Source organism: Amblyomma mixtum, chromosome 3, assembly GCF_055824585.1.
Source record: "Amblyomma mixtum isolate Tamu chromosome 3, ASM5582458v1, whole genome shotgun sequence".
Classification (NCBI taxonomy): domain Eukaryota; kingdom Metazoa; phylum Arthropoda; class Arachnida; order Ixodida; family Ixodidae; genus Amblyomma; species Amblyomma mixtum.
In genome coordinates, this window is record NC_143014.1 from 66,136,911 (window position 1) to 66,164,681 (window position 27,771).

A 27,771-nucleotide genomic window follows, 5' to 3' on the forward strand; every position below is an offset into this window, starting at 1 on the left:
ATTAATGTGGATGACTCGAGTTATGGACAGTTTCTATAAGGGCCAAACTTTTTCAATGCATTTACGCCTTGTTAATATGGAAACTCTCCGTTCGGACAATGGACAGCGTGAAAATGTACGAAGCCTATTGGGACCCATGTATTTTTGTCAAATTAATATGGGCATCAATGAGAACAAATCCCAGGTGCCTCTGCCAGATGTTCCAGTCATTGTGTTTTGAGTGCAGAGCACTAGCAAAAGTGCAAATGCCGTAGTAAGGGCCTTTTTGTGCATGAGTGGTTTAATGCTGTACAGCGGCAAGGTGCCCGGTCAATGCACATTATCGTATTGCATGAATGGCTGCGAAAAAAAATCCTTTCTGCTTGATACGTTGAAAACCATATTCAACAGCTGTCAGCCGAGTGAGTACAGAGTTCTTGGGATGTGAACAGTCGCAGTAGGAGATACTTCATCATACCAAGAGGTGGCATAATGCGTCTCATGGATCACACGGCACTCCCAATGGGCTAAAACCTGCACCACATGGCTTTAATGCTAATGAAGACCTGAAGAATCACCTTTAGCTTCCATTGCCCGATTGCCCGAATTTCCCTTCACTGACTGCCAGTATGCTGAGAAGCAGTCCGTAATCATAGTTTTTTTGAAGAACATTTATTTAGTTTTTCTGCATGGTTCGTTATTACGGATGACTCTCATTATGTACACTTGATCGGGAACAGAGTGTCCATACTAACGAGGCACAACTGTAGTTTTTACCTTTTCCCTTTTTTTCTTTTGACTCCTGTTCTTTTTTTTTTTCCCATGCTAAGCTATTTCTTAAGTTTGAAGCTATATTGTTCTGATTTCTGTGACAGTTACTGTAGTTCTTACATTCTGCTTTTATGCCACCAGTACTCTAGCCTTCTCTTGCTTGCTTGTATCGCTGATGTGTTGTTTTCACTCTCCCTAAAACCTAAGGCTGGTAGGCATACCATGTCTTTGGTATCTGGATGTGTAGCTTTACAGTCTACCAGAACGTGTTTATTGTTTTCTATACTGCTCAATTAAGGCTGCGATTTGGGCTAGTTGGTAATGATTCATGGTGAAAACAGCGCGGGAAAAACGAACGGACGACGAAAGACACAACACAAGCGCTGACTCGCAACTGATTTTTAATGAAAGAAAACGTCCTTTAAATGCTTTCCTAATCAGGAAAACATCAAAAGTGAAAGAACACAACCAAAAATCGTGATCATACATGACGGTGACAAGACGCACACACCATCTCTGTGGCGCATGCGCGTGAGACAGTTAGATGTCTCTTCCGGATAAATAGGAGAGCTCTTTATCATTGAGAGCGATGGAAGGATCGCTGATGCACCCGCCACTGTTATCGTGAATATGAAATGCCTCTACAATTTCACGTGTTAATCGATCTTTATCCCTGGCGAGGATGACGGTGTTAGAGAAAAGAGGAGTGCATGTGCCTTCCTTCCAATGACGGGCAAGATTGCATGAAGAATCATTGGACCGGGAATTGTAATGTTCACTCAAACGAACATTTATGCATCGCCCCGTCTGGCCTATGTAAACAGCTCCGCAAGTACAAGGGAACCTGTACACCACCCCCACCCTGCATGGGACAAAGCGACTCTGATGGTTGATCTGGCAACCACCCATCGTTTTCTTTCTTTTGTGTTTGCCCTCTTCGCCTTTATCTCCACTTGCCTGCACACGCGGTGAAGTTTGCTCGGAGCTGAAAACACAATGTTAACATTGTATCTACCTGCGACATTCTTTAAACCATGCGCTGCACCATGAGTGTACGGCACTACCACAAACTTCTTTCTTTCCCGTTTCGGCTTGTCACCCTTTTTCACCCATGCAAGAAGTTTATCACCTGCCCGAGAGATCAAATGGGAGGGGTAACCGCTTGACCTTAATCGGGCAGCCTGACACATTGCACTCTCATTGATTCTATGTTCACAAGACTTGGAAATGGCGGATTTAAGGCACGAGAGAATAATGCCATTTTTTACTAGTTTTGTGTGACCCGACTTGTAGTTCAAGAAAGACTTGGTAGACCGAGGAGCGTACAACCAGCACACATGGTGCATTTCTAAGTGTATCCTTAGGTCGAGAAATGGGAGTGCCCCATCCTTTGGAAGTTCTGCCGTAAACGTTAATCCCAGTGCCTTCAACACATCTATTAGCCTTTGGGTGATGTTTCCCTTGTGAGTAAACACGATGTAGTCATCTACGTAGCGAAAAATCCTAAGAACTACCCCTCCACACCTACTTTCAATTAATTTGTCAACGCGGGCGAGGAAGATGTTGGAAAGCGCCGGTGCTACTTTAGACCCGATACAAACACCGTCATTTTGGACAAAAGACCTACCATTCCATTCAATTACTGTCGACTTATCAGCTCCGAGCAGATCTCTAGGAAGCTCTCAAGGGAAACTCCACAACTTGCAATGAATTCTAGTTCATCATTGTCTTCAAAGATGCACATTTTGACACTTTTCATTAGTTCACCATGCGGCAACGAGTAGTACAAGTCTTGCACATCCACACTGAAAACATCGCACGCTCCCGGATTGTCGGTTTTTAGAAAGCTGACCACAACTTCGGAGTTAGGAACGTGGAAAGGATCTTCAACTTTCCGCGTTCCTAACTCCACGGTTTAAAGAATGTCGCAGGTAGATACAATGTTAACATTGTGTTTTCAGCTCCGAGCAAACTTCACCGCGTGTGCAGGCAAGTGGAGATAAAGGCGAAGAGGGCAAACACAAAAAAGAAAACGATGGGTGGTTGCCAGATCAACCATCAGAGTCGCTTTGTCCCATGCAGGGTGGGGGTGGTGTACAGGATCCCTTGTACTTGCGGAGCTGTTTACATAGGCCAGACGGGGCGATGCATAAATGTTCGTTTGAGTGAACATTACAATTCCCGGTCCAATGATTCTACATGCAATCTTGCCCGTCATTGGAAGGAAGGCACATGCACTCCTCTTTTCTCTAACACCGTCATCCTCGCCAGGGATAAAGATCGATTAACACGTGAAATTATAGAGGCATTTCATATTTACGATAACAGTGGCGGGTGCATCAGCGATCCTTCCATCGCTCTCAATGATAAAGAGCTCTCCTATTTATCCGGAAGAGACATCTAACTGTCTCACGCATATGCGCCACAGAGATGGTGTGTGCGTCTTGTCACCGTCATGTATGATCACGATTTTTGGTTGCGTTCTTTCACTTTTGATGTTTTCCTGATTAGGAAAGCATTTAAAGGACGTTTTCTTTCATTAAAAATCAGTTGCGAGTCAGCGCTTGTGTTGTGTCTTTCGTCGTCCATTCGTTTTTCCCGCGCTGTTTTCACCATGAATCTATACTGCTCCTGCATGCAACATAGTGCTTAGCTGCTGGCCTGAAAGACGCAGGTTTGATACCGGCTACGGCAGTCGCATTTCTGCGGATGCGAAATGCTGGAGGCCCATGTACTGTGCAATATTGGTGCACATTAAAGAACCTCAGGGAGTCTAAATTATACAGAGCCCTCCACTACAGCATCCCTTGTAGCCTGAGTTGCTTTGGGATGTTAAAGGGAGAGATAACGATGAAGATGGAAAGCAGGGATGTTAACCAGAAGAGTGTTCCTGTTGGCTACTGTGGGAGGGATGAGAGGATTGAAAAGGGAAAGATAGGAGGGGCGAGGAGCACAGTCACAGTTTGCCACTCAAGCCAGTAGCTCTCGGCAATGGCATTGTAGGCCTTGAGGGCAGTCGACTTCTATAGCAACTCCATTAAAGGGTGAGGATCGAGGCAATCCAGAGCACAACAGTGCATATGTCTTTTGATTGCAAGGGGCTGTCAGCCATCCCGGTCATTCATGTGGAGGTTCTTGGCTGCTGAACTTAACTGCAGCCAATTCCATAAAATAAAACCGATCCTGCATTCTACACAATATCTTTGTTCATACTTGCTTTTACATTGCCTGGTTCTGAGTTGCTCCAATCTAGTCTCAGATAGAAGGACACTAGCTGCGTCTTGAATTATCATACAATGGTTCCTTCTGGATTTCGCTCTTTCCAACTTTTTTTTTATGTTCGTCGTCGTAACTTAGCCTGTTGTTGCTTGTGTAGCCTGTCTTAATCTTTTTAGTCCTTTTTTTGCATTGCTTGTCCGCGTTTTTACTATACACATACAGGTATTTTGATGGTCAGTGCAACGTGGTGGTAGTAAAAACTGAAGATTGTGTTGGCCTGGCTGCACAATGCACAGAGCTGACTGCATGGTTCCACTCAGTCAGGTCTAGCACTTGATCATAAATGGGGATATGGCTCATTTTCAAAGGAGTATAGGCACCAAACCTTTGCTTGTGTGTTTTCTTCGACATTAGCGCGCATTGAGGACCCCATGGTGTTCGCCTGCAACAACTAAATAATTTAATTTCTTCTCGATGCTGTTTTGGTTTCATCAACCGAACAATGGTGGTGTGTAGTTGGTATTTAGGTCACATAAGGCATGAAAAAAAAAAGGCAGTATCATTGCCAACACGTCGTCTGTTGTCATTCCAGCTCTTGAAGCAGGCTGGCTTAAACGTTGTAGGGAATTAAAACAACTACACCTCACACCATTGTTCGGTTGATGAAACCGAAACAGCATCAAGAAGCAATTCAATAAATTTTTTAGTGGTCATAGGTGAATACCACGCAGTGATCCATGTATTCTAATATCTAACATATGATTTGAAAGGAAAAACACAGAAATAAAGTTTGGTTTATATACTCCTTTAATAAACCATATACAACCTGGTTTTGGGTATAGTGTAGCTGTACTCTGATGCTCTTTGAGCCTTACATGTAAGGTAGATCTTTACTGGTTCTTGTTTTTGGTCATATAAGAAAGCCTGCAAATGTTGAAACACTACATTATAGCTTGTCCCCGTGTCATGGTTGCTGTGGCACACTCCTGAAGAACTATGTTGGCCTGATCTGTTGTGTGCTGTCTGAGATAAGCTGTTATGGTTGAAATGAGTAGCTTGCCAGACATGGTGTTGCCTGTAACGAGATATTGCTACCAAGTTGCCTCACACTACTGAGTGTAGTGTAATATATAATATGGTGTAAATGTAAGGTAACATTTGTAGTTGGGCCACATTTTCTAAGTCTGCAAGATGCTCAAGACACATCCCTTTGGGGGGTATTTAAAAAAAAAAAAAAAAGTATGCCTCATAAGTCAGCTACTTAAGTTTGCTTCAGGAGGAATGACAGTTTTGAGCATGAGAGACATAATGGGAATAACGGGTACAAAGCTTTCACAGCTGATGTAATCAAGCAGTCACTAACATTATGAACCGATGTTGCACAACACTGCACTCAAAATAATTTCTTTTGAGTTTGTATAACCCATTTATGGTACTCTAGAGGTTCAGAAAAGATAGGTCATTAAATTGAATATGTGGTGCCACAAATACAAAATGCAACTGTGTGCATCAAGGTCCAAATATCTTTTGTACACGGAACCATATTGGTTCACTTTGTAGTCTGTGTTGTGTATTCTATGCAATTGCGTTGGGTAGGAATGTACAAGTGCTGCTTGTAGCTACAGCAGTTAACATCTTACAAAGTTTTTTTGAGATAGAATTGAGCTGTTTGTGCTTGCTGCCAGTGCAGATCACATGTGAGGCATAGCTCTGCGATTTCTTGACACAATTTTTATTAAAGTGTGAAGCAGGGGTTGATATTTATTTTTCAGGCATGCTTAATAAGCACTCCTGAAAAACTAAAACAAGTCAAAAACTGATTTTTTATTTTCGCAAACTGCAGTGCATATTCTATCATTTTTGTAAAAAAAATGTGCCCCAGCTTTACTTTTATGTGTGCAGCAATTAATAAAGTACAGTATTTGGTGTTGATGTCCAATATCTAAGGCTCACTGAGATCCATCACAAGTAAACTCTTTACTAGGACCAACTCAGGCCTTCCTGATGTTAGCTTAAGCTTTTTCCAGCCTAGCTTAAGGCTTTGCTGATCCTAGCACAAACTAGCTGGCACCAGCTAGATCCCAGCTGAACCTAGAGGTTATTTGGTCTAGCTATGTTGTGCGTGAAATTTTAAAAAGCAAGACAGCAGATTAAGCCAGCATAAATGTAGAGCTGTGTCTAGGAAAATGGTCGAGATTGTGCTTTGTGCCTTTGACTTGTACAAAGTCCGTGGCAGTCATGTCATGCAAAAGTGTTGTGACGGGGTATTTTTAATATATTATGTATCTTGTGTTTCTTAAAAAAAAAAAAAATTCCAGAATGCTATCCTTATGAAAAAATTTCATTCAAATGTTCCTCAGTACTCCATACCACATTTTGATTGACATGTGACATGTCTATGAAATGAATAATAAAATTTGGTAATTAATTTCTGGTGATTAATGAGCTGCAAGGAAGGTGCGCAAAACTAGGAAACACTATTAAAACAATTTTCGGAGCGTTATTTGTGTTTGTGATTTTTTGTTCATTGCATTGCACTTAGCATTGGACTTAACGTTTTAAAGCAGCAACTGTAGCTGTTCTGTGTACGTATATTTCCTACTGAAGCTTCACTGATCATATTGCCACATCAAGGATGTGTTGTTGTTTGGCCTGCCATGGGAGCACAGTGGCTCATGAACAGCTGCCATATCAGTTGGGGCTTTTCTTGCATCTCAGATTAGCACTTTTGCTGTTGTCTTGCTGTGGATAAAGCTGCCATGCTTTCAGTGGGAAATTAGTTCCTGAATTAGTTTCAGTCTTCGGAGCTGCTAGTTTTCTGCCTCTTGTTTTAAACATTGTGCTAAGCCACTGTTTCTTACTTTTAAAACAAACTTTTTTCATGCATGAAGTAGTCATCTTTTTTTAACTAACAAGTGGTTTTAATTCCAGAAATTTTTGTAACACTTGAGCATATTTTTCTTTGTATTTTCACATTCATGTAAGAGGCACTACTTGTTCTGAATTTGTTGCGTGTTCAGAAGGTTTTGTGGCATCGACGTGAACAGGCCTGGTTGTATTTGGTGTTGTCTTTGAAGAGGAACTAGTTTATCCCAGGTGGAAATTTTGCAAGTGGGACCACATAAAGTAAGTTATTGGACAGGTACCACTTGGCAAAGTGGGACCACTTGACAAACGGAACCATTAAAAAAAAATTTGAAATTTTAATTAGAACCATGAAATTCGATATTTTAGATGCACACATTTTAGGGTTTTGAAATTGGTTCCAATTGTGCCTTTGCATATTATTAAGGTACAAAAGGAGACCTGAACTGTGAGGACTGCAGGGTGGCATTGAGCCTGGTGCCAACATTTTCACAGGAGAATTAAAACTTAGAATTGCATATACTGTCATGGAAATCAAGACACATACACGAGCAAACATCACACAGAAGAAAGACATACTAGAGATAGACACTAGTAACACGCTTGGCTTGGCTTGTGTGTGCATCCACAGAACACTTTTTTTGCTCCTATATATATATATATATATATATATATATATATATATATATATATATAGCAAAGAAGGGAATGGGGAATGAGGGGCTCGTTATAAATATGACAGAAGCCAACAGCCACAGAAACCAAGGGGCACAGGGGATTTTTTTTAATTTCTTTATTTATTTTGTGGTGTTGATCAATTTAGAATATTAGTGAATATGTTATCGCTTAAAGCTAATTGATTAGAAAAGTAGAAGAAAAAACAACCACATGCCGCCGGTGGGATCCGAACCCACGACCTCCGAATTACGCGTCCGGTGCTCTACCTCTGAGCTACGGCGACGGCTGTTAAATCTTCTGCTTTCGGGGGTATTTATGTTTACATGTAACCTAACCTTGAGAGTGTTCATCAGCGCCACCCACGTTCATAAGCGGCGGACGTAGAACGTCCTGAATTACCGCAGGTGTGACGTAGAACGTCATCGAACGGAGAGGGTGGAAGCTGCGTGAGAACCCTCTTATGCTTCCTATGGCGTCAAGGCTGCCAGAACCGAGGCCCTCGCTAAGCAATTAAGCAAAGAAGGGAATGGGGAATGAGGGGCTCGTTATAAATATGACAGAAGCCAACAGCCACAGAAACCAAGGGGCACAGGGGATTTTTTTTAATTTCTTTATTTATTTTGTGGTGTTGATCAATTTAGAATATTAGTGAATATGTTATCGCTTAAAGCTAATTGATTAGAAAAGTAGAAGAAAAAACAACCACATGCCGCCGGTGGGATCCGAACCCACGACCTCCGAATTACGCGTCCGGTGCTCTACCTCTGAGCTACGGCGACGGCTGTTAAATCTTCTGCTTTCGGGGGTATTTATGTTTACATGTAACCTAACCTTGAGAGTGTTCATCAGCGCCACCCACGTTCATAAGCGGCGGACGTAGAATGTCCTGAATTACCGCAGGTGTGACGTAGAACGTCATCGAACGGAGAGGGTGGAAGCTGCGTGAGAACCCTCTTATGCTTCCTATGGCGTCAAGGCTGCCAGAACCGAGGCCCTCGCTAAGCAATTAAGCAAAGAAGGGAATGGGGAATGAGGGGCTCGTTATAAATATGACAGAAGCCAACAGCCACAGAAACCAAGGGGCACAGGGGATTTTTTTTAATTTCTTTATTTATTTTGTGGTGTTGATCAATTTAGAATATTAGTGAATATGTTATCGCTTAAAGCTAATTGATTAGAAAAGTAGAAGAAAAAACAACCACATGCCGCCGGTGGGATCCGAACCCACGACCTAACGAGCCCCTCATTCCCCATTCCCTTCTTTGCTTAATTGCTTAGCGAGGGCCTCGGTTCTGGCAGCCTTGACGCCATAGGAAGCATAAGAGGGTTCTCACGCAGCTTCCACCCTCTCCGTTCGATGACGTTCTACGTCACACCTGCGGTAATTCAGGACGTTCTACGTCCGCCGCTTATGAACGTGGGTGGCGCTGATGAACACTCTCAAGGTTAGGTTACATGTAAACATAAATACCCCCGAAAGCAGAAGATTTAACAGCCGTCGCCGTAGCTCAGAGGTAGAGCACCGGACGCGTAATTCGGAGGTCGTGGGTTCGGATCCCACCGGCGGCATGTGGTTGTTTTTTCTTCTACTTTTCTAATCAATTAGCTTTAAGCGATAACATATTCACTAATATTCTAAATTGATCAACACCACAAAATAAATAAAGAAATTAAAAAAAAAATCCCCTGTGCCCCTTGGTTTCTGTGGCTGTTGGCTTCTGTCATATATATATATATATATATATATATATATATATATATATACCCTACTTATGAGATTCTCATACTGGGGCCAATGGCGCTTGCTTATTGAGTGCGGTTATTTCATATAAATTCGATCACAGTGATTGAGCAAATGATTAATACAACAAGGGGAAGCTTTGGGCCAGTTGGTCTGACATGTTGGAGAGGAGGAATAACCGCAAACTTGACAGGACTGAAGAACGAGAATCGCTCATCCTGTCCTCTTCTCGTTCTTCAGTCCTGTCAAGTTTGCAATTAATACAATGTAGCAGATTAAGCTGCTGACAGCTCTATTTTACGAATCTATTGTAGTTCTGCCTTGTTTGTCTAATATACAAATGTTCACATGGATCATGGCTCCACTTGATGCCCAGCTGTGGCCACTTGCAGTCTAGTGGTCCCACTTGTAAAAACCACTTGCTTTCAAATGGCACCACTTGAAAGCAAGTGGGACCATTTGTAAAAAACCACTTACTTTCAAGTGGGACCGCTTGAAAGCAAGTGGGACCATTTGTAAAACCACTTGCTTTGAAGTTGCACCCCTTGAAAACAAGTGGGACGATTTGGAATCCCACTTCATATTTTCACCTGGAATCAGCCCTGTAGTGAAAGTAGAAAATCATTTCTAAACATCGTTTTGCAACAGAACATGTATAATGCAGCGGTTTGCACAGCATTCATCTTGTCCAGCCTCTCTTGAAGTTTTGTGCTACGTACAATTTTTTTGTAAAAGTGGTAGCAGTGGCAAGTTTTTATCGCATATTTTGTTTCATTAGAATGGTGCCTGAAATTTTTGTAAACTTGGATCACCATGTATAATTGTCGTGTTCCTTGTAAATAATTTGTTATTGAATTTCTTTCCTGACATAGTTTCAATTCCAGAAGCCAAATGGTGGCCATAACATCACAAGTAGGGTTTGGGTAATGTGAGGCCTGTGAAAACTGATGTTTGTTTATTTACTGTTATTACAGCTCTTGGGGCAGGCCAATGCAAGAGTTGGAGCAATTTAAAGTGATGCAGCAGTCATTATATTGCACTTTTTTTAATTCTCATTTTCTCATCTTATTTCTATCTATGATGTCATATCATTCAGCTGCTGAAACAGAAACTAAAGAAGGAACTCAGAACATAAATACTGTCTCCACTGCTTTAAGGAGACTTGTCATAGTGTTAAACTGTGTAATGCAATGTTGATGTGTGTTTGGCATGCAACCAAATAGTCAGCACTTCACATGGTGATGTTCCATGCTGTAGCCAAAAGTTCCGTCAATCAGACTTAAAATTCCCTATTTCAGGCCCTTTTTCGCTCAGCGGCTTGAAAACTTCATGAATTTGGAAAAAGTGAGACAATTTGGTTTTTAATTTTTCCTGAAACTCCATAAAAAAAATTCCTTTTTCGTCGAATATTACCCCTCAAACTATCTGAAAACGGGAAAATTTCTCGTGTGGAAGATCACTGATTTCTTGTAGCTTTCTGCTGCAGGGGATGTTTTGCTGCAGCTGTAAAAGCATGCAGGAAACAAGATTGCTTGTGGGTTCAACTTTTGCACGAAGAGTAGGCACGCTGCGGCCATACATCAAGAATTTGCAGACTATGCTGACTGTGCTTGTAGCTTTATTCTCTGTTTGCTTTGTCACTGAGAGCACAGATATCTTTGGTGGATTCGAAATTGCCTTCCTAGCTAGTACTGGAAACAGTGTGCTGGCACTACGTCATTGTGGACATTGATTGCTATTTGCTAGCAATATGTGTTCATAGCTAGCTACTGCCCCAACATTTTTCATTTTCTTCTCACTGGTAATTCTTCTGAAGCAATACAATGTGTCATAATTTTGTCTCTGAAACCAAGAGTGACTTTTGCTAATATTTTTTTATATCAGTGTACATAAATAGAGGTGCACATGAATAAATTGTCATAGCCTAGATCTCATATAATTTGTGTTATGGCTTTCTTCAGTGTTTTGTTGAACAGCTCTTGGATAGTGAATGGTGTTTTAGGACTTAGATGGTCACTATATGCATAGGACGTAGGGGAGGCTTTGTAGTGCATTGACAAGGCATTGACATTCTTCACTTGTTTTTGCAGGTTCCCAGCTCGGGAACTTCAGCGAAATCTGAGCGCAAGACAAAGCGTGATCCAGGGGCTTCTTCTAATGATGGCTGGGTGCAAGGCCAAGAAAAATTCAGCTGGGATGGCTCACCTGTGGCTGCCTACAATCCTGCAACTAAGATGTTCCGCTGTGTTGCATGTAACACATTGGGATTTCTGTCAAGAATTGCCGAGCACTACTTGGGAACGCATGTTAATGCCAAGGCAAGCCATCAATTTTATGTTCATTGAATCACATGAATTTCAATTTAAATTGCGCATCAGAGAATGTGTCCAAATATTATTTTACTTGTTCACTGAAATTTTTTTAGGTAGTTTTTATTCCCATTTCTTTAGGCCATTCACTGCAATGCTTGCCACTATTATCATTGTCTTTGTCATCATAAACTTCCTTGCTGCTGCTGAATAGCAGCATAGGTAAGCATCCTGTGATTTCGGCTAATATTGCATTGCATGTCTGGACTTTTGTAGCCTGAAACTCACAATAAGCGAATTTAATAAACTTTAATACGAATTAGTATTAGATGACGCTGCACCGTCGTGGTGGCTCAGCGGTTACGGTGCTCGGCTGCTGACCCGAAAGACGCAAGTTCGATCCCGGCCGTGGCGGTCGAATTTCGATGCAGGTGAAAATCTGGAGGCCCGTGTACTGTACAATGTCAGTGCACGTTAAAGAACCCTAGGTGGTTGAAATTTCTGGAGCCCTTCACTATGGCGTCTCTCATAGCCTGAGTCGCTTTGGGACGTTATTAAACCCCATAGACCATAAACAGTAGTTTAGCCTAGTTTAGAGAGTTTAGTTTTAGAACTAAGTGTTTTTTTCTACATGCATTAAAGAAATTGTTTTTCATTGCTCTTAAAGTGAAGTCAATCATTTGAGTTGCATATTCCATTTAGTTCCAAGTAGTGTGTAACCAGTTTTTGTGGTAACAGTCACGATTAATGGTAGCATGAAGAGGCAGGCAGCTCCGAGTCACAGATGTTGCTGCTTTGTATGCATGTCCCATTTGGTAACTATGTGCTTTAGGCATAATGCAAAGAAATATGGAGGCACTATAAATTGGGCAGGCATTGTAGCACAGCAGAACTTAAGCCAAGATAACATCCAAATTCTGGGAGGAAAATATTGCATTGGTCTGTTCCTAGTGTTCCAAGCCAAAGAGGAGGTGCTATAAATCTGTAGAAAGCATTATGAGACCTTATTCAGGCACCTCATTCTTTCTTAATTTGGTGTTCTAAAGGCAGCACTCATTCAGTTGGCAAGCTGTAAAGAAGTGGTTAGCCAATGTGGACTGTCATTCATCTTTTACCATTTTAAGCATTCATCAGTATTGATATGAATGAAAAATATATGCTGTTTAGAAATAAAATGTTTAACCTTGTTAGGGCCACTCCTCAACTTCAAATAATTTCAGTGGTTGTCTGAAAAAGTGCAGAGTTGCAAATTTCATTCCTGGTAAATGTGTATAGCCAGACCATCTGCAGTGGAATTGGATGTTTTAATTTTAGGTGCTCATATTAAAATCATTATAATTTTTAATACTTATTTAAATCATGTTGCAAGGAAACAATATTAGCATGCTTAATTCACTCACTCCTGATTGTGCTTCTTTGAGTCTTCATTCATGTGTGATGTGTAGAAATGATGTGTGATTCTGAAAGGTGTTCATTTGGTTTTGTTTCTGGTTATTGGTGGAAGTTGAACTCTGGGGCATAATGTTTGTATGTTTTGGTGGTACCAGAGTCCTTCACTAGCTTTATGGTCATGAAACTTCTCTAAAACTCAATGGGGGAGCTTGGTTCGCTGCCCAAAGCGGCCGCGGGTGGTGCGGCCGTCAACCGAGCATCATGTTTTGGTGAGCGGCAGAGCAGGCGGGCGGATGCATGTGCGTAGGAAGTGATGTTTTGCAATGTGTCGTTGCGTCATTTTCTTGCTCCGCCGTTTTATCAGGTGCAGTGTAGAAATGTGAATCACTGTATTGTTGTGAATCGAGTGCATGCTGTGCATGATGCCTTCACTTTGTTGTGTGACGTGCGCACAGCTGCTCCGGCTATATGGGCAACGGGGAAAACATGTCAACTTTTTCTTTTCCCGTCTGACGTCTAACTGCAAGAAAAGTGGAGATGCACCATTCTCCGAAAAGAAATTTATGGCTTCTCCTTTGGTTCACCATACTTGCGCATTTGTGAGAAAGATTACGATACCACTGACATTGGGATGATGAATTCGCTGTGAACGAGGGTGCTGTTTCGCTGCGACTTGAGCTGCCCAAGCTGAAGCCTGATGCTATTGCGAGGGTATTTGAAGGGCTTCTACGATGCTTAACAAGCAACAAACCATGTTTTCGGCTATCAGCAAAGCGACGCTGTATTGCATCTGATAGCTGCGGAGCAGCGGACGCTCCATATATCTCCTGCCCGAACTACCTGGCCATCGACGGTGCTACAGACGCAGCTAATGACGGTGAGCCTCAGTGTCAACACAGATCGCTCGCTTGAGTCCAGTACGTCAGAGCTTTAAGTACTAAAAAAAAGCAGTGGCTGGAGTGGCACCTTTCCATTTATTATTTATATTATTTTTTTTTTCAGATGTGCAAAGTTTGGACAAAACCTCTCAAACTGCAAAACCCACGCACAATCCTGAGCTGCACAAACTAAAATTGCAGCTTCACAAGACGAAGTACCAGCTCCACTATAGTGTCAGTAGAAGCTTGCTAAAGCAATAGCATATGTAAACAAACTGAGCAACTGTGCTTGCGAAACGCTCAGCCAGTGCAGTCAAAAATTCAAGCCATTAATACCTCCTATGTTGACGCTCAAATGTCTTTCTGGTTTCTGTAGTGTTTGTGAATAAAAGGTTCAATCTGTTGAGGCATTCTTTTTCATTTTGCGCATATATACCACCGAAGACTGTGACGAGTAAGTTGCAAACATAATTTACATTACTATGTTAAAGGAGACCTTGATACTGTGCTTCAAAAAGCTCAGAAATTCAGAACGGCGCTATTCTATCAGGATCGGGGCAGTTAGTGACGCTATGCTGTAGCATTGTCACTATACAAATAGCAGCACTATGCTGGAAAAACGGTAAAGCTATCCCGACCGAAATGCGCAGTTTATAAGCTCAAAAAATAAACAAATGAAAATAATCTGTGGTGCGCAACTTTTGCAAGCAAAGTTGAATGCAATGTGCGTCCAAAAGGGGAATGTCATGCCATGCATGTAGCAACAGCCAGCACTGTGTTTTGATGTGCTGTTCCAGTGCACTCGCAGCTGCTTAGCCATGCCTGGCTTTAAACCATCCAATAAAATCCCACGCCATGGAACCTAGGTAATGCTCAGCGAATCACTCATGAATAATTAAGAGGCCAAATAACAGCACGGGTGCGGGAGGACGATTCTCTCAAACCACACCATACGTCGCAGGGCCGGTCTACGAATTGCGTATCCTTGATCGCTAGTGGCACCTCTAGCAGCTGCTTTTGTCCTCAAACCAAACTTCGGCGGGAGTTTCATGACCATAAAGCTATTGAAGGACTCTGATGGCACGAACGAAAACATCTTCGACGGAGGTCCGTCTGGTTGGGCTTTTGAGATAGTTGAGAGAAAAAACTAACGCCAACCCTGAAGAAGGGACCGAGTTGGTCCCGAAACGTTGGGCTAAATTAAAATATTGGTTGGCGTTAGTTTTTTTCTCTCAACTCTGATGGTACTAAAAAATATCTTCAGAATCCAAGCTAAAGGAATTTACTTGCATAAAGGCTGTGACAGGTGCTCTGGGTACAATAAACAGACATGCATTAAATTATGCATTATAATGAATTTTCTAAATGTGTTGGTGATAAGCTTTTAGCTCCACAAATGCAGTATTTCTACACAGGTGCAGTTCTTTCTGAGTACTTGGGCTGAGCCATTGTTTCTCTGATTGAAACACTTTCCTGTGCATTTAAGATCGGAATAATGTAACAATTCTGTCCAAGTTTCATTTTGATGTTTGGGGCTCTTTGGGTTCATCAGTGGGTTATTACGTTGTGTTGAGCCACCACTATTTTAAGGTCAGCCTCTCAGTATGGTGTATATTATAATGGAGTAGAATGGAGTGGAAACAGTAAATCTCTTGTGGCAGCCCCTCAGTCTTGCTTTTGTTGTAGCTGCCTACAATGAGTGCCTCTTGTGTGTTTGCATGAACAGCAGGTGTTCCAGTGTCCGGAGTGCCCATACAGCAGTGCCTGGTCTCGGTGTGTTCGCCTGCACTTGGGCAAGGTGCATGGCATCCAGAATGCACCAGCATCTCTGTGGCGTGACCAGCCCTTGCTCGATGAAATCATGGGGCTACTGCAGAACCTGAAGAATTTGGCAGAGGCCTCTGGAGGTGCAGGACTGACAGCAGCACCTGCTACTCCAGCTGTAGATAAGCGCTATGTCTGTCCACGCTGCCCGTATGCCACCGACCGCAGAGACCTGTACCACCGACACGAGAACATCCACAAGGATGACAAGCCTTTCCACTGTTATGTCTGCTTCAAGCTGTTCAACCGAGCCGACCACGTCAAGAAGCACTTTCTGCGCATCCACAAGAACCATCCCTACGATATTGGCCTGATCCGGCGCCATCCACCACGTTCAGCATCTCATGCAGCCCACGGGCCTTCAGCTAGTGGACACCATCACAGCAACAATGGCCAGTGGGGAGCACATGCCACAGGGACGGCTCGCCTACCCCAGCCATCCAACTGCACTGGCCCAGCCGATTGTTCCAGGGCTTTGCCTGTGCCTGCTAACGGCTGCCCTGCAGGTCAGCATCTTTTGAGTGATAAAGTTCATGAGAACAGTACTGCACTGGTTCGCTGTTAGGCGCAGTCTTTTCATGCTGATCCTAAACATGGTGTTGCACCTCTTATCTCAAAACATGCTTTTTATTTGGGTATCTAATTGCAAGTAATTTGATTTTTCACTTATTTTTAAATTTAGTAGAGGCTTATCAATGTCCACTTTTCTTCTCTGAGCTATGCGTCAAAGTTTATTACAAGTGTGATATCCTTTAATTATATTAAGCCTTTCATTTTTGGGCTTTATATATGTAAAATTTTGAGTAAAGTGTGGTGGGGTAGGGGCACCGTCAGTGCCCATCGAGAACGGGGGTCATTGAATCTATTTACGCATTGGACTGCTACCTTGTAAATTTCAGTGGCCATTGAGAAATGGGCATGAAATCCTTCAGGTAGCATTAGGCACATCAAACCAGCTAAGTTACATTTAATGTAGAAACACTTAAAGGGATGCAGTAAGGAAGTCAAAGGACACATATGAAACGGAGAGCTATTCTATTTGAGAATTACTTAGAAAGAAAACCATTTAAATACTTCTCAGTTCTGCACAATCCGCAGACTGCAAAAATTGACAATGAAGCTACCACATTTCGACGATCATTTCCACAGCTACTGCCATAGCACTATGCACTTGTGAGTCTCTTCTGCTTCAGTCGCACATAGTGTGTTAAGAGGCAAAAATGGGTGTAATGCAGGGACATGATGTGCAATGAAAGCGGCATTAGTTTGTCTGAATATGACAATTTGCGGTGCTGCCATTTTTACTATACTCAGTGTCATACATAGCAATCAACGATGCCAAAGCTTGTGCGCTGGTTTGTGCAGCTTAATTCAGTGCCCAAAAAGTAGTTCAAAATACAACCTAAGTGAACACAAGCATATTTAGTTGCGACAGATCCTAAGTCCGTGACTGGAAACCTCCTGGATTTCGTTTTACCTCTTGCCGCATTTTTTTGTCCTCTGGTTCATCAAGACTTTGAGAAGTAATTAAGAGTGACATATGGTGAAATCATAAGTGGATGGTGGGGCGGATCGCCTTAACTTCATTGGTGCCTAAAAAGTAGTTTGCACTAAGTGAACATTGTAGCCAGAGGGACCGAACATTCAGTGCCTCAAAGCTCTGACCATGATTTTCAGTGCTACCACTTCATTTTATACTGCTGTTTGTTTTCATCCAAACACTCACCGAGGCTTCGAGAAGAATTATACGTAGAGTAGTAGTAAGGTTTTGTGGGCGCGCTACTTCCGCAGCCTCCGCAGCATTTCCTGCTGTGGATGAAACGGAGTATAGAGATCATAAATAATATTTACCTACAAAACAAGGCAGAAAATATTTGTTTTAATAAGACTTTTTTTTTTTTAATCCCATTTTTGCCACCTTACTGACCTTTGCATCGGGAGAGAAAGTTGTCAAAATGCTTTCTCTCTGGACTGTTGCAAACCACTTACGCTGCCACTTCGTTCATGCTAGCAACAAGTGCACATGTCAGTTGATTGAGCACTATGGTGATGCCCAGGGAGCCCTATTGCAAAGTTCTGTGGACAGCCTGCACTGCCGAGGTGGTGCTGCAATTGTTCTACTGCATGCCACAAAACTGCAACAGTCAGCTGCTTGGGCCGCGACAAACGCATGAACATATTCTGAGCCATTAGAAACGTATGTATAGCAGGTAAAAATCCCTGCCTTGGTGCTTCCGGTGTAGCTGAGTTAGCTGACGCATGCCACGTGCAGCTTCGGCAGAGTGCAGAAGCTTGCGCTTGTAAGTGCAGGCAGATGGCATTGAAAAGCGCTCTGGATGCACCAAAAAATGCTTGCTCTCACACTAGGCTGTATGTAAAGGCGTTGCGATTGACACGGCATACTTCAGTGCAGGTTGCCTATGGAAAGTGCGAGGTTGCTCTCAGTGGCCTTGCAAACTACCATTGAGTCAATGCAAATCAAATTAAATAGTCACTCTAAATTGGTGTTTGGCATCAACCAATGCTCACTGAGCGCGATGAACGTGGAGTTCGTAAGTATTGAAACTGGCCATGTAATGGGAGTAGTATGTATTCATTTATTGGAATTCTTGTTTATATGCAGTATATTACTGCCTGAAATCTGAGCATTTCCAGTTTCGAGCTAGGCGTGATTGTTCTTTGCACCTTATGCCCCGCTGCAGTGGCTCAGTGGTTACGGTGCTCGGCTGCTGGCCCGAAAGACGCGGGTTTAATCCCGGCCGCAGCGGCTGAATTTCGATGGCGGCGAAATTCTAGAGGCCCGTGTACTGTGCGATGTCAGTGCACGTTGTCGAAATTTACGGAGCCCTTCACTACGGCGTCCCTCATAGCCTGAGTTGCTTTGGGACAATAAACCCCAATAAACCAATCTTTGTACCTTACCTGAACTTGATGTACATTTTTTCAATGCTGCAGCTGCACCATGGAAGGCACCACAGTGTTAGTGATGTAAGCTGGCTTGATAGATAGTGCAGTAAAATCAAACCAGCATTTTATTGGCAATGAACTGTTGCAGGCACATCCTGGTAGCAGATCTGTGTCAGCATCATGTTGCACATTATAACATTATGCATTGCATGAGCAGAGGAAGAGCAGAATTGAAGCGGAATGCAGCTAGCTGGCGATGAGCGAGGAAGAGCAGTGAAGAGGTCAGGCGTTAGTATATGTGAGGAGGCAAGTGACATAAGATGGGGGAGTAGGAGTCGGTGTGTAGTGGCCTACCATTGGAGCCAAGTGATGCCATGTTGGTTGATTGACTGCACCTCTTCTAGGAGCTTTGGTTCCTGGGTATTAGGTATGTTAGCCAGTTGAGCATGTCCAGCCAAATGCTGAGGGCCAGGGTTACTTTTTTTATCATTTAATTTTATTTCTGTTTCATTTGGTCCTGTGCTATTGGTCGCTGCTCCGAGTGATTTGGGCATTGGTGGATGACCTGGATGAAAACATACTCATGATGCCACTTGCATAAACGTGCCTTATGCCCATGCCGTACAGATGGACTGGCACCAACACTGATGAATGACGAAGCACAAAGATGTGTTTAACATGCCTGCCGAGCGTTGCGTGTCCCTATGACACAGCCAGACTTGGAAGCAATGGTAAAGTAGCCAGAGCAGTGGCACGTCCAGACTCTGCCGTGTCCAGACTGTGCCTGTGATTTGTAGTTTCCTTACCCAGCTCCTGTTGCTTTTGTTGCAGTTGAAGTCATGACCGAATGCAACAAAACTGAAGGAAATGTTACAAAGTACGGCTCCTGGCTACATGGTGTCTTGTCATGGCAGCATTGCTAGTTTGGGGTGCTCATTCAAACTCAGGAATGCTGGGCTGCCAGGGTCTGTGAAATTTTAGTGGGGTGTTGGCTTCAGAGGAATGCTAGTTTGCTAGAGCTTGCTACCAGTAGGTGAAACACGTAATGAATGGTAAGCATGCACTGCCGTTTTTGGCATCTGCCACTGGCCATGTCTAAAGAGTAGGGGACAAACCATTTATTGCTTGTTGCCTCGTTTGCAAGGTACAGCAATAACCCTTAAATGTTTGCTGTAGTGAGCTGCTTAATAAATATGTAACAAACTACTAAGGGCTTGCTTCTGACGGGTACTGTTGAAACTTATCTTGAAGAGTGGCAAATTTAAGGCCGCAAAGGTCAAGAGAGGATGATTATTCGCAAAGAAAATTTCTGCAGATCTTTCTTGAGATGGCCCAGGAGGGCAGTTTGTTATTTTTTGTACTTTCAGCCGTTCATGGTGTTATCAACATGCACTAGCTGGTGGCTATATTTTTGGGAAGGATGACTTCCATGGAGAAATCAGGTCTAACCACGAGTCTAGTGAAACTTCACTCAAGGTGCAAAAGTCAGGTTTTGCCCTAGGGTGAATAGTTTTATTTCAGTATGGCGCTTCAGTGTAAGCCTGTCTGTCTGCATGTGGATAAAATAGAACAGTGGTGTTGGTGTTGATGGATGAGCAGAGCAAAGTGGAGGGGAGTTATCGATGACTGGTAAGGAGGCAAGCAGGCAGAGAGGAAGTGAGGAAGAATGTGGGCTGCTATGGGGATGGTGGATGAGGGGCAGTGTGGAGGGAAGTGGAAAAGAGGGAAGTGTATTGTGTGTGCTGCACTGGGTGTGCCCCTATGTTCTCCAGCAAAGTAGCATTGCTGATGTGTAAGAGAAGGCCTCAAATTCAGAAACAGCAGCTTTGATGAGAAGTGATTTAGTATGCCCTGAAAATGACTTGTTTGGTGCATCCGGAAAAGTGCAGAGAATGCCAGACTGTCCAGTGTCTCAATGCATTTTACGATGCTGGTTTAGAGTGGTCAATTAAGCTCATGCTTCATGGGCTCGTGTCTGGCTCGACATATCATGCTTGAGTTCATTGTGGTAGTGTGCAAGAGCACAGTAGACTGAGTCTTGGCCTTGAGCGTAGCTTGTTAGTCAACCAATTATAAACCTTACTTAGCATGACAGAAATGTGATATTCACAATCATTCCTTTGTTTGAGAGACCAGATGGTGATCGACAGCGTCCAGTTTTGGTGCTGATTGTTTTCTACATTGTAAAATGCTGATGGGGCAGATTCAGGGTTCATGGTCTGGAACTGAGGGAAAACACTTTGCCATTGCAACAACAGTGTCACGTGTATAACAGTGAGATGTCCCCTAGATGGCTAATTCAGGACGTCTAGTTTCTTTATTTAACCCTTTGAGGGTAGAATTTTGTTGAAAAAAAACTCCCGGATGGTCAAATTACTTTATTGTGTAGTTTGAATGTACAGAATGTACAAAATCAGTCGAAAGAGTCATCGCTGTCGGTGTCAAGATAAAGGGCAGTGCATTCGGCCATATCGCCGCTTTGCTGTTCAGCTGAAGAACTCGAAGGAAACTTGGTAAACAAAAAGAGCGAGAATACCTTGTGAGCATCTGTGATAAACAAGCTTAGAGCAGCACCATTAAAGATGGAAATCAAATTCTGCAGTACCTGCGATAAAGATAAACATCAAGTTTCGCGTGCCTCCATTGCGATCACGCGGCGAAACTGAAACCACGAAACGGCGTTGCCACAGACTGCGCAACACGCTGAAGCTAGAAATCAATTCTGTCTATTTCCTATAGAAGGTAGCATAGTCAAATTTCAAATGCTTCTTGCAAGTCATAGGAGGTGGCAGCACCTCCCTGTGAACATGCATCGCCATTATGGCGCAAAATTTCAAATGGAAGGTTGAAACCGTTCCTGTATGGCAAAGACCTTATGGGATGGAAAACCGCCACCGTACATATACGGCAAAAACCCTCAAAGGGTTAAGACAGACTGCCTCTGTATCACCCCTTCCTTATGCTGGCCTCTTCAGTTTGTGGTGCTGCTCTGCAAGGAAGCGAAGATTAAATGCAGTGCTTCATTTGTAGTCAAGGGGTGCGAATGGCTATGCCTTGGGAATGCATTGACAGAAGTGGGTGGGATCCGTGCAGGAGGTGCACAGGCCTGGGGCTTCCATGCCAGCGGTGTATCTGCTGTGTGCAGTGGGGGTGGCCCCAAGGCTATGGGTTGCCCCACTGCGCTGCCGCAGGAAACGGCAGCGAAAGGAAAGCGAGGGGGGTCGGCCAAGGCGGCAGCTACAGCCACAAGTGGTACAGCAGCAGCGAAAACGTTTGCCTGTGCCTACTGCCCCTGGCGTGGTGTGGATGGCTGGTGCTTGCGGCGGCATCTCAACACGCACATCAAGCCGTTCTCCTGCCCCTTCTGCGAGTACAAGGCGGCCCGGTCAGAGCGCCTGAACACGCACGTGTTGAAGGTTCACGGGAAGCATCTGTGCAACAAGTGCCACTTTGCGGGGGAGGACTCGATTGCCCTGGAGCGCCATGTGAAGGAAAACCAGTGAGTGCTGTTACAAGTGTCCCATGTTCAGAATTTTATTTATTTTTTGCTCATAAAGTGTGCAAAGATTGGAACTGTGTGTCAGGGCCTTCTGCAGCTATGTGTACATATCCACATGTGAGCTGCTTTTGCGAGTTTGGACCCATACCATTCTTAAGGGGCCCCTAACCAGGTTTGCACATTTCAAATAAAAAGCTCAGTGTGTATATTGTGCTGTTGTGATTGTCTGTGCAAAGTATTCGAGCCATGCATGCCCTGTAAGGTGGGGAAAATTCAAAGCCTGTTTGCGCTCTTTTTCGGCAAAGCCTTCCTCTTCATCCTCTATGCTGGCACCCAAGACTTGGGTGTGACACTGCTGCAAATTACGTTTCATTGATCCATCATTCTGTATCATAGACAAACAATGGACGATGTCTCATTGTCTGCTACCTATAGTAGCTCTTTTTTCATTGCGCCTTTTGTTTTGGCACACACACACAAAAAAACATACATGGTAGTTCCTTGCTGTTCTGGTTCTTTTATGTGTGTGCATGGTGAGGGAACTGTGTGCCCTTTGTTTACTGTCCATTTTGTCCATTTCTTCCTCTTTTACCATGAATGCGGACGTACCATCTTGTCAGAAAGCTGCTCATGTGTTTCTATGCCCCTTCATATACTGGCAATCATGCTTTATGCATACTGTGATGCCAGGAAGTGAAAGGCGAGAAAAAATACCTGGCGAGGTGAAGCCATGACGTAGACATACAGGGTCTGTTCTGAAAGTAGTAGGACTCATTTTTTTTAATAAAATTTATTCAAGAGAGTGGTACAAACGATTAGAATTTTTCAAACTAGCACCCTTCCGCACCTACACACTGCTGCCAATGAGTTTTCCAGTTTTCGTACGCCTCCAGGAGCGCCTGGACTGGAATGCTGTTTAGCTCCCTCTTCACGGCCTGTTGAACCGCCTCCACTGATCCGTGACGTTTCCCCCTGAGCGTCGATTTTATTCTCAGGAATATAAAAAAGTCTGGCGGGGCCAAGTCGGGGCTGTAGGGGGCCTGAGGCAGCGTTGCCGCCTTGTGCTGGGCAAAAAATCGGGGTCCTTGTTCACATGATGAAGAAGATCCTGGCAGATCACTTTCCGGTTGGCCTTTTGCTCCTCTGACAACACTCCTGGCACCAACTTCGCGCACACTTTCCTCATGGCTAATTTTTCTGTCACGATATCAAAAAATTGGGTTTGAGGAATGCTCAAGTCATCAGCAATCATTCTGATGCTCATCCTACAATCACTGTTCAATGAACGTTTCACTCGCAACACATTTTCGTTGGTCTTGCTGGTCGAAGGGCGTCCGGAGCGGTCGTCGTCTTCCACTCTTTCCTGACCTTCTCGGAACAGCTTGTGCCACTCAAAAAACACCTGATCTACCTATGGAAGCGTCGCCGTAGGCTTTAATAATGTCATGAGTCTCTTTGCCCGTTTTACCAAGATTTACACAAAATTTGATCGCGTATCGCTGATCCAGTAAACGCCCTATGATTCTGCGTGACGAGACGTTTCGACAGGGGTTCACTGTACAAGCGACCTGCTGTCTTCAACGGCCGAGAGTCGACTGCCGATTTTCCCCAGCATTCCCAATATCCCCCTTCAACGATCCTGCATGCGCAGACCGCCTCTCGTCCGCCCGTTCGGCCAGGAAAAAACCAGTCCTACTACTTTCGGAACAGACCCTGTATATGATGTACCCTGCGTCTCCCTCTACAAATGCAGAATAAAGGGAAATTTCTCTAGGCTTGTCGACTAGATGGGTGAGAGAAACTGACTTTGAGCAGATGTGGCAGATGACTTGACTGCGACGGCTGTAGCTCTGCCATTAATGAGTCTTTGAAAAAGTTTTTGCGGCTGTGTGTTCTGGAGACAATGCCTGACAACCGCCGGAGTACAGAATTTTTTTGATGGAACAGTGCAATACGATGGAACAGGGCAGGAGACAGGCGCTAGCAGCATTGACGTTGAGGGAAATAAAAGTTTAAAAGTCGAGATTGATGCATTGGAAAGAGCCCGAAGTACAAGAAATGAAATTTGCCTGGACAGCAGCTTGGGCGTGTTGGTTATTCATCTGTGATGGAACAGCGCAAAACGATGGGACAGGACAGGAGACAGGCGCTGACAGCGTTGACAGTGAGGGAAGTAAGAGTTTGGAAGCTAAGATTGACACTTTGAAAACAGCCCAAAGTACAAGAAATGAAATTTGCCAGGACAGAAGCTTAGGCATGTTCGTCATTTATTTGTGATTTAACAGTGCAAAATAGCGCACCACAAATGAATAACCAACATGCTCAAGCTTAAGGAGACTTCTTTACTGTATTCCTTGTGCCAGCCTCTTATACAATGCAGTTTGGCTTGAAATGCATTTGTGCTTTTGTGAACATTTTATAATTGGTGGAGCCTTACTTCTTTCGGAGAGTTTTGGAAGAATTCATTTTAGTACTTTTTAAGGACAGCATAACAGCCTTAGACTTCAATCAACCAAATGACCAGGCAGGCTTTCATAAAGGATGCTCGACAGTACACCATATTCACACTATCAATCAGGTGGTAGAGAAATGTGCAGAGTATAACCAACCCTTGTATATAGCGTTCATTGATTACGAGAGACCATTTGCCTCAGTGCAAACCTGAGCAGTCATGCAGGCATTGTGGAATCAGGGTGTAGAAGAGCCTTATTTGAAAATACTGGAAGATATCTATAATGACTGCACAGCTATCATAGTCCTTCATAAAGTCAACAATAAAATTCCAATAATGAAGAGTGTCAGGCAGGGAAACACTCTCCAATGCTATTCCCTGCCTGTTTACAGGATTTGTTCCGAGGCCTGGATTGGGAACAGTTGGGGATAAGAGTTAATGTAGAATACCTAAGTATTTTACGATTCGCTGATGACATTGCCTTGCTAGGTAAGTCAGGAGATGAGCTGCAAAGCATGATCAATAAGTTAGACAGAGCAGAACGGTAGGTCTTAAAATTAACATGCAGAAAACCAAATTAATGTTTAACAGTCTCGCAAGGGAACCACAGTTCACAATTGGTAGCGAGGTGCTGGAAGTTGTAATGGAATATGTCTACTTAGGGTTGGTAGTGGCCGCTGATCTGGATCATGGGAAGGAAATAACTAGAAGAATAAGAATGAGTGGAGCACATATGGCAGGTTCTCTCAAATCATGAGTGGCAGTTTACCAATTTACCTTAAGAGAAAAGTATACAACAGCTGTATCTTACCGGTACTCACCTATGGGGCAGAAATATGGAGGCTAACAAAAAGGGTTCAGCTTAAGTTCAGGTAGCAAGCTATGGAAAGGAAAATGATAGGTGTAACGTTAGAGACCGGAAGCGGGCAGAGTGGGTGAGGGAGCAATTGTGGGTTAATGACATCCTTGTCGAAATCAAGAGGAAGAAATGGGCTTGGGCAGGGCATGTACTCTGAAGGCCAGATAACTACTGCTCCTTAAGGGTAGCGGAATGGATTCGAAGCGAAGGCAAGCACAGCAGGGGGCGGCAGAAAGTTAGGTGGGCAGATGAGATTACGAAGTTAATTGCGGGGATACGGTGGCCGCAACTGGGACAGGACAGGGTTAATTGGAGAGACATGGGAGAGGCCTTTGCCCTGCAGTGGTCGTAGTCAGGCTGATGATGGCGATGGTGAAAAGTGCTATCAGTTCTACATGAGGCAAAATTACATGTGCCATACTGTGCTAGGTGCAAAAGCACACCTTCTAGCTTGAAGCGCCATGCAACGCTTTCTCGTCAGCTGCTGAATATGGTGGTTAGACTTGACAGCGTCTAGATGGCAGCAAGGTTTATGTAAAGTTTGCATATTAGATATAGCTTTTGTCAGAAATATAAAGTCCAAGGCCTCTAAGCTGTGTATAGTGGGGCTCTATAGCGTATGGCACATCATACTAGGTACAAGAGCACTGTTGTTCTTGCCTAGAGAACTACATAACTTTGTTTCAGCTACTACTTTCTAGTCAGCTTTTCAATATGGTGGTTAGGCTTGGTAGCATCTAGAGGGCTGAAAGTTTTACATAAAGTTTGCGTATTGGATTCAGCCTTTGTGAAAAATCTACAGTCCAAGGCCTCTAAGGTGTGTAGTGCATGGGGCTCTGTAGCACAGGGCAGACTGTACTAGGTACAAGAACACTGTTGTCCTTGCCTAAAGCGCCACATAACTGTTTCACCAACAGCTTTCCACTCGGCTGTTGAGCATGGTGGTCAGACTTGGTGGCATCTAGGTGGCATCTATGCGGCAGCAAGTCTTGCTTAAAGTTTACGTATTAGACATAGATTTTAACAGAAATGCACAGTCAAAATTGTTTGCCTCTCAGGCATGTTGTGGGACTCTGTAGCATCGCTAGAAAGCCCAAGTTTTGGCGATGCAAGGACGAGAGTTAATCTCACTGTCAAGAGATTTAGAACATAATGAATAAACAGCGCTAAAGACGAGGATGAAGAGCAAACAGGGCGAGCGCTGACTCGCAACTAACGTTTATTGAGGAAAACACAGAATATATCTAAGCCAAGCAGCACTAAAACCACATAGTAGCGGTGTGCGAATATTCGAAATTTTCGAATATATTTCGAATATTGTATTTTTACCATTCGAATTCGATTCGAAATCCAAGTATTCGTGTTGTTTCGAATATTCGACCCGACGCGAATATTCGTATCTAACCGAATATTCATCGTGAGCACCGGCGTTCATTTCGGTCCGCAAGCCCTATCGACAGATACATAACAACATGGCGGCGCCTACACGGAAGGAAAATTCTTTCTTCCTTTAAGGGCCATGCCGTAGCTGACTGCACTGGTGAGGTTTTTTGTGGCTATACCTGCGAAGCTGGTATAGTCAGAGCGTCAGTGCCAAGTGAGAGGGCATTTTCTGTGGCTGGAGGAGTCGTTTCAGTTAGAAGGGAACTACTTCTGCCTGACCATGTGCAGCCACACACGCCTTTTGTGTTTATTTAATCATCGATAGTTGAACTGTGATGTTTTTGGGTGCCCAGATAAATGTTTTGTAGTGATTAAATGCGTCTGTCCTTAATTATTCGATATTCAATTCGATATTCGGAACTAAGTGTTCGTATTCGATTCGTATTCGAAAAATTTGATATTCGCACACCCCTACCACATAGTCATCAAAAACCAAAAAACGTCATGACAACCCCCTACACATGCCCTGTTCAAGAAATCTAACCTCATTATCTGTTAAAGCAATGGAAGGGTCACTGATGGGTCTTCTATTGCAGTTGATTTAGAACGCTGAATACATATAACGAATGGCACAGTAAGACCCAGAAGCAGGACCAGTATGCTGTATATTTCTAACGTAGAGTGTACAATGCGCATAATATTGGTGTTTAAAAGTATGTTGTGACAAATGACCTCTCCTGAGAAATTGGTGTTAGTTTTATCTGTCATGTGACCACATCATGCTTGCATAGCTGGGCTGAAAAGTGAAATTTTTGGTTTTCAGCTTAAGCTCAAGCTTGAACGACAAGTCACGCATGGGCTGCTCCCTGTATCCACCATTTCCTGTGCGAGCTCCACACCCATCCATTTCGCAACCAGTGGACAAGTGCAAAATTGAGCCCTGTGGATGTTCAGTGACCAATGGCACCAGTGCTTGCAGTTCCAATTCGAAGCCCCAAGTGGGACGTAAGTATTG

The 27,771-nt window shown here is 43.6% G+C and overlaps 1 protein-coding gene across 3 annotated transcripts in view; it reads left to right on the forward strand.

Annotated features, from left to right (window-relative positions):
• The window catches only part of LOC149350482 (uncharacterized), a 63,587-nt gene that overhangs the window by 22,242 nt on the left and 13,574 nt on the right, over nucleotides 1-27,771 (forward strand). For 2 of the 3 annotated variants that reach the window (XM_089579508.1, XM_089579507.1), the window contains 4 exons: nucleotides 11,344-11,571; nucleotides 15,559-16,162; nucleotides 21,657-22,062; nucleotides 27,580-27,761. In XM_089579508.1, the coding sequence (XP_089435634.1) occupies nucleotides 11,344-11,571; nucleotides 15,559-16,162; nucleotides 21,657-22,062; nucleotides 27,580-27,761 (1,420 nt within the window). The remainder of the gene's footprint in view (nucleotides 1-11,343; nucleotides 11,572-15,558; nucleotides 16,163-21,656; nucleotides 22,063-27,579; nucleotides 27,762-27,771) is intronic. The other variant, XM_089579509.1, reaches the window with a different exon arrangement.